A 12,120-nucleotide genomic window follows, 5' to 3' on the forward strand; every position below is an offset into this window, starting at 1 on the left:
ATTTGTATGTCAACGATTTGGCCCATCTATCGTTGCACTCAGAGATATACTAGTTTGCGGATGATATCGCTTTAATATTATCCCATGAAAATTTTAATGAAACTATTACTTTACTACAAGAAGATATATATATATATATATATATAATAATGACATGGTTTGAGAGCAACTATATATTTGTGAACAAAGAAAAAAGCACATTTAATCTGCTTTCATAGCCGTACAAAAAAGTGCGACTGAACATCTATACTTGCATAGTGAGTGCTGCATTGGGTGTTCCTGCCAAAATATGCAGTGTGCTACCAAAATAAAGTATCTTGGTGCTATTTTCGCTGAATTTTTCTCATTTTTCCATCCCATACACTATGTAGCCAAAACACTCGGAGCAGTATGCGCACTAAAGTACAAAATCAGATCAGTATGTGATCTTAGGTAAAGAAAACTCACCTATAAGGTTCTGGGTGAAACTGTACTAAGGTAGGGCGTTGCGGTCTACGGACTGGCTTCGCCATAAATGCTAAACGTAATAAATAGATAAATACAGAAAATAACGAATAACATAATATTCGGAACAAACAGCAACGACGTTAGCCACAGTGAGTTGATGGCAGAACGTCATCAAAGCATCGAACAACAAAAAACATCGATGCTTTGGCGGACGTCAAGCTCCCCATGTTAGTGGTACATAAAAGAAATTTTAATTTATTATTGTACCTATCTTTCCCTATTCTTTTCATTCTTCTTAGGCCACAAAACTGTGTGATTCAGTCCAAAGAACTGCCCAATCCCGCTCAAGAACATCATTGCTTTGGCGGGCACCCGCCGTGGTTGCTCAGTGGCTATGGTGTTGTGCTGCTGAGCACGAGGTCGCGGGATCGAATCCCGGCCACGGCGGCCGCATTTCGATGAGGGCGAAATGCGAAAACACCTGTGTAATTAGATTTAGGTGCACGTTGAAGAATCCCAGGTGGTCGAAATTTCCGGGGTCCTCTACTACGGCGTGCCTCATAATCAGAAAGTGGATTTAGCACGTAAAACCCCATAATTTTTTTTTGGCTTTGGCGTTGTTGCAAATGGGTCGCCAGCCCCAAGGATAGCGTTGGCCTGGCGGCCTGGGGCACAGTGGGAAGCATCCGAAGGTCCTGGCAAAGGATGAGTCGACTGCTAACAGAACAACTTGTTTATTCTAGCATCGCAAAAGAGCGGCAGGTCAGGTCGACCGAAGTGGGGAAACGGGAGACCACGTTACTCGACTGAACAAATCGGCTTCTCTCTTGGCGTCCGGGGGCAGCTGCTTTTATACTCTCGGAGTCGAGGGCAAGAAGGAACGGCTCGGAAGAGTCGCACGTGACGGCGGCGCACGGACACGTTGTGACAAGTAACAAGTATCCGCCGCGCCGGCGCCGGTCACACCTCCTCGCGGAGCTCCTCTCCCCGGCTGCCGCGCTTTGACAAGCGTGGGCACCAACATGCACACACACACACACACACACACACACACACACACACACACACACACACACACACACACACACACACACACACACACACACACACACACACACACACGAAGACACGTGGTATTGAAACATGCCTGGACGCGCTTAGCAGGAGGCGTTGGGACAGCGCTGAACTGGCCAAAATGTCCGCCGCTGTGAACGAAGCCCCGGCGTCCGTTGCATCCGCGCCCTATACCGCACGTCGGAGGCGAAACGTAACAGCGTGCTGACGAACTAGTCTATTTGTATTGACCCTTTTCGCGGCGATTCCGTGGGCGATGCCATGTTTAATCACGTGATGACGGGTCCATTGCTTACCTCAACTGCCTCCGTTGCCTCCGAGTTTACAATGGGTGTGTGTCACGCCGGTGAGGCTTAGTAAACCTCTGTTTCGGGAGATATCGTTGACGGGGAGCGGGTGGACGACACGAAGCTTTGATTACAGCTTGAGAGAACATGCAAAAGCGCTTTGGAAACTGATTAAGCTATGTCCACACTCTCGGCTCATGAATTGTATCAGGATCAGTGCGTTTCGCTCTTCCTTCATTATTTGGCTAATATTTTGAAGCAGCGGCTTGTCACATTTCTGACTCGGTAAGTTTCCTTGGTGCGGCCACTATCTGACTATTTCTGCCTAATGGCCCGCGGATGTGCTCAGTTCCGGTAGATTTGTTCTTGCTGCGCGCAAGGCTTGAAACGTAGCCGTTTTGTACATTATAATACTTTGTAACAAAGATGTATTATCGCTAGTTACTCGCTTACTCTTGTGGGCCGTCACGAAACATTCAGCTTCGACCATTCGTGCGCTCTCGGTGTAGTTCGTCATTTATCGTGCTTATGTGGTACCCATATATTCAAGTGTGCACCCAATCACTTTTTGACACGTTGGCGATAGAGTAGCCTTAAGATTCCATCCCAGTTGGGGAAGATGTGTGTACATACTGTGCGCGAAACGTGCTATGACAGGAAGCGGCACTACTCCCTTTGTCATTGTTTAACGAGTGGTTCTCACTCTTGCCGACGTTCCGGGGCTGAAGCACTTTCTTTGAAGGTTAGCGATACATTTATACAATTTCTGTAACCAACAGCCGATAGAATTTCTGTAACCTCGAAGAAAGCCGTACATCTCGAAGTCCCGGTAACACGTACGGAAAGTTGCTGCAATGGTCCGCGGACTTGGCTACACAGATTCATCCCATTCCTTAATATGCCAGTCACTATTTTTGCAGCCAACTACTACACACGTCCTCTATCCACATGATTCAATCCGGCATGATTGAAGCACAGCGCATTAGCGAAAACTCAGTGGCATTTCCGACCGCTGATCCCACAGAAGCAAGGAGGAAGACGTAGTGGTTTCGTATTCGTGCGCTGACGCTGAGGCGACGTGCGGCACACCGCCGAAAGCGCCATCTCGTTTCTCTAGAACAAGCTGCTTCGCGAAAAGGGTCAATATTTTATGTTCTAATAAAGAAAAAAAAACCTGGGATGGGAGCCCAACATCAAAACTGAAATAAGGACCCCAGTATGGAATAAGAATCGAACACCTTTAACTGATATGTAAGTTAAGATTTAAAAATAAACTGTGTTAAGCTGGCCATGTAATGTGTAAAACAGATAACAGGAAAAGCAATCACAACCGGTATGATTCTCTGTAACAGGAGGCAGGATGCACAAATATGCCCATTAGTTTTAGTCAGAATCATATAGGAGAAACTTCTGTTCGTCGTTTGTTATACACGAGTTTCATACGTTTGTCAAACACAAAACAGCAACAACATGCCACTTGCCACGGAATATGCTTACATTAACTGCGAGCAATGCATCTGCTCTACATGGTGATTATTGAGGTTCGTGCTTCGGCCGTCGTGGAGTTCAGGGTAATAGTAGTCTCGAAGTGCAAAATACTGTCACGCCATGCATAACCGATAGAAAGTGCGTGCCCCTTGAAAAGTCGGACGACGAGGGAGTGGCGTAGCTAGGTCGTCTGGCGCCCGGGGCCCAAAGGTCTTCTGCCCCCCCCCTCCCCCCGGGTGTTGTCAAGATGGGGAGGGAGGGAGGGGGGTGATGTTTCAGCACCAGCACAGCCGCCCCTTCCCCCTTCCCTTCGCTTTCGTTCCCAGTGATCGCGAATGTAGCAGGTATGCACGATGTTTTATTTTCTGCACCAAATAACACAGGGTGCTGCACTGATAATTGTGATAAGCGCATTTGCACATCTGCTGTCAGACTGTAAAGCTTGCCAGCCAATACAGATGCGGCCTCCTGGACGATATGGCTCACAAGTAGCAAAAATATCTTAATAAAGTTTTAATTAGCAATTTTAGAAGCAATAGTGCATTTGCGAAATTGAAGCCCGACAGCAATCGTTGCCGAACAACAACTTCACAACAATCGTCGGAGGTACTACGGCGTGCAGTATTTTGACTGTGGGCAGGCCTGAACCCAAACGAAAATTAAATAGCGTGTCAGCGACGCTGATCTCCCCACGCTATTAGAAAACGCCACCAGCTTCCCTGCTACGCGGGCGCCAATTCTATGGCAATTACGAGATCTCTTCATTCCGATCCATAAAGCCTTTCTTTATTTGCTGCTATTGGCAAGCGTCATTGTCCGAGCTGCGGTACCGCCACAAGGTTGGGAACAGAATAGAGCACGCTACGCGCCGATTCCTGGTGTCACCATGCAAAAAAAAAAAAAAAAAAGAAAAAAAAAGAAAGAAAAGTGAAGGACGCGCTGAAGCCCCTTCCAGCGAAAGCTTGCGCTATATGTTCGTCTGCGCTCCCAATGGAGAGGATAGAGAGATCGACGTCACTTCAGACATATATCGCCCCTCCCCTTACTACGCCTCTGCTTCGAGATCAGGAACCTCAGATACCTTCTCTAAGACGCCAGGAGAGGCGGCTGCCTCCACGTCGGGCTCACAGTTAAAGCCATAGTCCACTACGAAAACTCTTCGAAGCCAAGTCACGATGACATAGCGCCAGAAACTCTGCTGTGAGTACTTTCCACTGCTCACGCACGCAGTGCAGTCTAATTCATTCTTAATTTGAATTGTTTAGAATTGCGGAAGGGGCGAGTACCATTGGATGGCTGAATTAACGCCATGCTTTCCCAAGCATCTTGATAGGCCTAATGTCAAGTTCAGCATAAGCAATATAGCTTATGTTGGAAACGTTCGTATTGGTTTGAGTATATATTATAAGGCACACTGGCTGTATCTTAGTTCCTTATACTGGGAGCTTCGTAAAAGGTGCAGTTGTTCAATCCACTTACTTCATCCGACACGATTTCTTCAACGGTGAATGAAATACATGGTTAACCGACTTAAATGATCGAGCAACTGCTTGAGGGTAAAAAAAAAGAAATGATCGATTGATTAACTGACGTGAACGAACTTTGTTTAGCACACGATATCGTTTGCTTGAAAGAAGCGTGCAAATCGGAAACGTTACACTAACTTGCAACTGAATCGAACATTCCTACAAAGATGCCGTCATGTGTCGTGTTGTTATTTATGAATTCGGCCGCTGGCGTTTTATTAAAAGTATCGTCTACTATATAGCTTGTACGTATAGCACGCGCACAGGCCATTTCGTGAATAGAATGTGACAAACACAGGCGTTTATATCTACTTTTGCAAACATCGTTGTGCGTTGCCTTTCTTCTCATCGAGCTCCAGCGTTAAAGATAGAGAAAAGGGGAACAAAGTAGAGAGAAAACGAGCGACCCATTTCGTACGGGCGCCGACTTAAACGAATGACAATGCGTGATCCAGTAGTACGCAGTCTTCACGTTCTAATTCGCTGCGGAATATTGTGAAGCATACCGCCCTGCCCATGTATGGCGAACTTAGTATATATACATATTTCTTTTTTTCTTTATTTGTGATTTATCTTTAACCTTAGATCGATTGAACGACCACGACAATGGGCGCGGTAAATATTCGCTCGGTGCCCCATTGTCGCTCCGATGCTTCTACGCGGCTGTAATCATTATCGTCACGGGTACCGTGTGCACACATGGCCATTTGAGCTTGACGGTCGTTTAATGCGGTATATATGTGTTCAATCTGATCAAACAGCGCGGGTGCCTGGCATGCCAAAAAAAAGAAAATGAAAGGTCGACTTAGGGGCCCCTTTCTCTCCCGACGGCTCCTATGTGTGAGCACAGAATATAAGTTATTCCATCTTGCCAATGTGTCCAGATCGAGGGCTCCGCTCAATACGGCGGCCATCGCACTAACTGCTCACAATGGATGTCAGCAACCTTCCTGGGCCGGCGCTCACGCTGCTGCTGATGGCGACCACCTTTCTGGCCGACAGACCCTGCGGGGTTACTGCAGCCGGACCACCGCTGCTCTGCGGTAAACGCGTATTTCGACTATATCGGTCACACTCGCAGGTGTAATCTTACTTGCGAATACCCATAGAGCCCAGTGGCGTAGCCAGGAATATTTTCCTGAAGTGCAGAGCCTGGAGAGGGGGGGGGGGGGGGGGGGGGCACACCTCCCACCCGCGGTAGCGCTCCTGCTAGAGAAGACAAACGCGTCCGTTCAGCATCTCACTAGCGGTGGCAGCCTTTCCTGTGTTCAAAGTACACAAAATCAGTGCAAGCACGTGTTCTTTGGACTATTGCAATTAGGCGAAAAAAACTGGAGCTTCCGCCACCCTCGCAATATTGTACTTGCGCTCCCGAGAATCCGGTGTTCGCTACGGGTCCGCATGGCGAGTCAGCTCTTCCTGAACAAATAGCTCGATAGCAAACGATGCTGTACTGTGGAAGGCGGGCGCCTGGTAGCATAAATGTACTTCCTGGCAGCAAGAAGCGTTTGGGCCGAGACTCATGCAGGCCTCAAGCTGAAAGGAAATGTGTGTCTAAAAGCGATGTTTACGCCCAATGTCGTGCAAAGCAAACAGACGCGGTCGATGAGGCTGGTACTATATTTCGTTGTTTTGCGTTCGCCTGCTCAGAGATTTACTATCTCGGCTACCAGAGACGGTCACGCCTGGCTAGACGCACTAAGCACGCAGTTTCAACTTCGGATTAATTTGGGTATAGTTCTGCAGAGCAGTTCCTTTGCAGTTAATGTACATGGAATTATTTCAACGCTACCAGTGAGGGCGGGAGCCGCCTCTCGTGAAAAAACGTGAAAGCTGTCGGAAGTGCGGAGCAGTGATTCGCCAGTGTTTCCCTTGTGTTATTGTTGCACGTTGTGTTTATCTTCTGTCTATTTGTGTTTTGCTTGTGTGTCTCGAACTTGGGGATTCGGTTGCCTTTTCTGCCGTTTCGCTCGTGCTTGCTGAGCTTTAAGCGCAGGATTCGCTTTCCTTCGCTGTTGTTGAGCCTTAACTGCTGCCTGACGAAGCTAAAGCCCCTCCATCGCGGCGGTAGCACGTGGATAGAGGGGCTTTAGACGAAGCTGGCGGTTTTCCCCTCTTCGCTGACGCTTGGCTTCTGCTTCACGTTGTCGCACAGACGAATAGGCCCTCCGGCGCCGCTGTCTTTCGCGAGCAAGCGCCCGCTGTCGCTCGATCTGTGCCAACTGTTCGGCATTTATTGTGGCGGGACAGACCGGCGCTTTGATCGCAGGTTCTATTCAGAGAGGCTGTGGCGCCCTCTCTTGACTAGTTTCGCTATCAGCCAGGGTGCCTGAGATCCAACGACATTGGACGGACGACATCCCGGGCCACCTAATGTGCTCCGCACTTAATAGCTGCCTCTGGCGGTGTTTGATAAAAATGTGGAAAAGATTATTCGCCGAAGAATGCCTGCACTGCTCATGTCTATCAACTCATGGCTGATGCGTTTATCTCTGTGTGCCCAGGGCCCCGTATGTACTGACGACGCATTATACTCGCGGGCACAATAAGAACAAAAAAGCATGTATGGTTCTATGTTGAGCTCGCACGCCAGGATGCTTCGTGGTTAAGTAACGCTGAGGAAATGGGACGTGCATGTCCTGAGCATGCATAGTTCCGCAAACCGGACATTTAATCAAAGTGCGTTAAATGGACGCTAAATAGTAAAAACAACTTGAGCTATATTACTGAATTACCTTTATGCAACACGGAAAAAGACAATGTTACAGTGAGAATTGGCTTGGTAATTCATGAAAGGCGCAAAAACGAAAATCGGGTGGCTAGGACACCTTACACAGTGATAAAAGCAAAGTTGCCCCCCCGTAGGAGGGCCCTATCCCACTCCATTCCGGAGAGCGGAGATGCGCGTTAATTCCACTACTTTTAAATCCTCGGAATGGTGACAGTTGAGCCATTCCCACTCCTGGAGTGGCTTAGCTGATACATTGAAATCCTCCGACGCCAGGTAATGAAACGCTTTCCTTTTTTAATTGCTTAGTGCTTGCATTTGCGTGCCTATTAACTGAAAACAATATTTCAAGTCTCAACAATGTTACAAATAATATTATGTACTTTTTTTTTCGCTCATCAACAAACATCTTTCTTTGTGGCCTGTTAGCTCTGCTTCACGATCTTTTCTGTGACCTCTGCAGTATCCACTGCTTTCGAAATAAGTATTTTCTCAATTTAGTTTCGGCGAAGATCTGTGTATGGGCTGTCAGAACATTAGCATTAGCCCTTAAAAGAAGCATCTCACGAACACACTGAGATGGCGGAGCACACGCCTGGTCAATACAGGACTTGTACTTTAGGAACTTTATTTCGCTAGAACATATGCAAGGTGAGTACTCTACTGTTCCACGAAGGGCGTACTATACAAGGTGAGCATTCTTCCGTGACGTGTTTTAATCATAGCTGAAAATTTTATTGCATTGGCCGTCAAAGAGCGCTAACAAACATATCTTTGCTGCGTGGTTAAAAAGTCAATAATATATAACGTGATCGCAAAATATATTCAAAATAAAATTAGATTCTGGAGTTCTATGTGCCAACACCACGATATGATCACGAGGAGCGCCGTAGTGGGGCACTCCGGATTAATTTCGACCACCTGGGGTTCTTCAACGTGCACCCAATGCGCGGTACACGGACCCCCCCCCCCCCCCCCTTTTTTTTTCTTTAATTTCGCCCCCATTGAAATGCGGCCACCGTGGACGGGATTCGATTCCGCGACCTCATGCTTAGCGGCGCCACACCATGCATAACCGCAACAACGCAGCCGCTAAGCCACGACGGCGACGGTCAAAGCATATACATTTTTTGATGTCAAAATATCTCCAAAACATGTCAATTTGTGGTGACAACTTCTCATGCACTTCGCTTTACCGAAGTCCCTACAGGGAAAATGCTTTCCAGATAAAATCCCTCCCCCCCCTACCATTTCCAAAAATCTTCAATTCTTTCAAAGCTATCTTTATTCGAGTAAAGAAAAACACAAAATCAGTTTTGCGCCACTGCGCATGCCATGCATTCTGATAGATTATTCTGTCACTTTGATGTAAATAAAAGCGAAACGCATTGATATATTCTGCAGGGCGATCTTTTTCGTTCCACATTTACTGGCGCCTTACCGGGCACCATTATTTACAGCACACCTCTCGGACTGCATGTTATCGTGCCTTCTGAATATTTGATCGACTGTATGACAAAAAACATGGCGCCCGTTCAAAATCACCGTGCACTGGCGCAACCCTATGGGACATGCTTTTTGCCCTGCACCCTTGTGTCGTAGGTCAAACATGATCTCACTAAAGCGAACCATTCTTGAGAACTAAACGTTGCTGTCTTTAAAGGGCATCTCACCCAGACACATTGGTTTACCATTTCGCTTATATGCTGGAAATTGTTGCGTGCCCTCTAGGGAGCGTTCTACTGCAATGAATTTTCAAAATGGTTCATAAATAGCCAAGATAGAAATATTTCAGGGCCGCGAACCTATGAGTTCAGGAGGCGAGCGTCACCGCCAATAAGGACACTCTCTCCACGTGCCCCTTGTGGCCTCCGCAAGCGAAATTCCTTCCTAGCGTTCTCCCATACCGGAGCTGGAGGATCGCGTAACTCATACGTCAAGGGCCCCGCCTTATTTTTTTTCTCGCGCTTTTCTGCTGCGCAACGCACTTCCACCGACGGTCGCGCGCGCGAGCTGTTGCGGTTATCTCGTTTCGCGCAGCGCACGATTTTGCGCGTTATGCACGAACACACCTGACTAGCGGTATAAGTCAACGCCACATGAACACTGAGGCAGACACAAGCGGATCACAGAGCACGATCCCGCGCTCGAACACAGTAGGAAGTGACAGAGTTTCGCTCTCAGCGCGTGTGACTGTACGATGTGGGAACAAGGAGACGAAACGGAAGTACATCTCTGTTGTTACGGTACGAGGTAAAACAAAGACACGCAGACATTCGGTTTGTGTGTTTTATTATTTCTCCAAACTTCAATTCGTCGATTGAAGCAACACATCAAATAAGTGACTGCTGTTGCCTTATTCTCCATGTCACGTGTCACTGTGAGCGACGTCAAAGCATTGCCATGTACGTAAGTGCCCTTGCGTGATGTACGTCGACTCTCCGGCTACGACTGTGGCGCCCGTGAGGAGAAGGGCGCAGGGCGTTTGATTTGAAATTTAAGCGCTTTTTCGCGCACGTAGGAATGTAAAACAGCAGACACGATTGTTAGCACGGATTGCATGCACTCCACTTGTCAGTTCAAAATGGCCATACCTAGTGAGTTGACTTGAACCTTGTAACGCAGAAAGGTTTCCGCGTCTTCAGAAGTATAGAGTATGTACAAAACTACTATAGCAGACGTGTGAGCAAATACGCAGTCACCTAGGGTCACCCAGGAGCCATTATTCGGTAAAAATTGAAAAAGTAATAAAACGGCCAAGTCTAGTTTATTCTATATAATTGCCAAATTTATCGGTTTGGTACCGTCACTTACATTACCTCTGTGATAAAATGGTTTTAACGGAAACGTGAGCGACCTGCACGGTGCAGCCACTTGGTGGCGCAGAGCTGAATCAGCCAAACACAGAGCTCGTATTGTTGTAGCAGAATGTAAAACATTTTGAACATATAAAAAAAACTCAACATTTAGGGCTTTATAACGACGTTCCCATTCCATTTAAACTCCGTTACCGAATCTCAGGGTCCCATTCTAGTCTCATTCGATCTGACTAACTGCTGACATCATTCCTTTCCCATTCCATTCTGGATGTTTGAAAATGTGGAATGATTCCGGAATCCTTCCACTACGCAACTCTGTATGGAAGACGAAATCAGTCGAGAAACTGCAGTAGCTGGGCGAATAGTCAGCTTTACGAAGACAGAGCCCAGTGCTTAAAGTTATGGGAGCAGGTCAACTGCAGCACTGCGGCACCTATTCAACAAGCGCTGCAGGTGATTTTATTACCAGTAGTGCCTTGTGCGGGACAAGTCTAACTCTCCAATTTTTCGATTAACGATTTATTCGCGATTAATCGGTTGATGTGGCATGATCAAAAACAGGAAAGCAGGTATTGTCGTATCGCTCCCTACATTTCTCCGAGGCACTGCACAATAACGGTCACCACTTTGGTTCGACTAAGATTATTGGCACAGCACATCTGTTCCATGAGCCACCTGAGCGAGAAGGTACCTACTCGTGAATTATTGAACGTTCACCTTGGTTTATTTAGGTTGCCAGTTACTTTTCATTCGTTTAGTTATGCACTATGAGTGCTGTGTTCTACCAAAGATGCATGCATTTTGTCCAATTTTTCAGGTAAGTAGGCGTGAAGCCATAAAATATATCGTTATAGGGCCTGAGGTTGTCAATCAAGCAAGGCAAGTAACGTTCTGTGTTGCAGCTAGAATTATTTGCTTTGAGTTCACATATCTTTACATATCTTTAACCATTTACCTCCCTAGTTGCATTTGGATAGACATTTCCAAAATGGCAATTTTTTTCTATGTGCCTGATTGAATCAGCACATTAAATAATTGCCCGCAATACACTCAGAATGATATATTTATTTTGCAGAACAACGATAAATATTTGTTTAGTACTACAGGAAATTGGAATTTGGCTTTTTCATCGCCAATAAGGTAAACAAAAAGTCAACGTCACAAACACAACTTCTCTGGCCTGTTAGAGTTATGACGTAACCGACTGCCACGTAGAATCGCATTTAGTCATGTAGCAAGGCCTAGTACGGCACACATCGAACCCAATAGCACAAGGAGTGCCATTCCAGCCTCCAAAGCGCGTCTGTGTTTCTTTATTTTTTAAAAATAATTTGCTTTGTCTGTAATATCACAATCGCTTTCGACTCCAAGTTTTGTCTTCTTCAGTGTCTGAATAACTTTCACTAATTGCCCTTGTTGGGCAGTTACTTAGCGGAAAGCTTTGATCTTTCCTTTCTCTTTTATTAATCAATCTATTACCGCAAAATTTACGAAAATAGAGTTCTGAAAGAATGTTTCATCAATATGAACAGTCTTAGTGTTTCTCTTCAGTGCCCATTCAACAGCAGACTTCGAGAGGGCCGAGAATGCTACTCGATCTGTGGAAGTGGCCGCCCCCGTTTTTCTTTTTTAATAATGCTTGCGGAGTGTGAAGCGCGGTCAAAGTTCTTCACCAAACACATCATTCGTTGAGGTTTCCGAAAGGCACTTTGTATGCTCTTTCTTGGGCTCCAATGGAGCCATAGATTTGT

The 12,120-nt window shown here is 46.5% G+C and overlaps 1 protein-coding gene across 1 annotated transcript in view; it reads left to right on the forward strand.

The window, feature by feature from the left end:
* The first annotated feature begins 5,714 nt into the window (after window positions 1–5,714).
* The window catches only part of LOC142573043 (uncharacterized), a 36,414-nt gene continuing 30,008 nt past the window's right edge, over window positions 5,715–12,120 (forward strand). The window contains exon 1 of the mRNA XM_075682546.1: window positions 5,715–5,865. Within this exon, the coding sequence (XP_075538661.1) occupies window positions 5,754–5,865 (112 nt within the window). The 5' untranslated portion in view covers window positions 5,715–5,753. The remainder of the gene's footprint in view (window positions 5,866–12,120) is intronic.

The sequence above is a fragment of the Dermacentor variabilis genome, chromosome 1 (genome assembly GCF_050947875.1).
Source record: "Dermacentor variabilis isolate Ectoservices chromosome 1, ASM5094787v1, whole genome shotgun sequence".
In the NCBI taxonomy this organism is placed as follows: Eukaryota; Metazoa; Arthropoda; class Arachnida; order Ixodida; family Ixodidae; genus Dermacentor; species Dermacentor variabilis.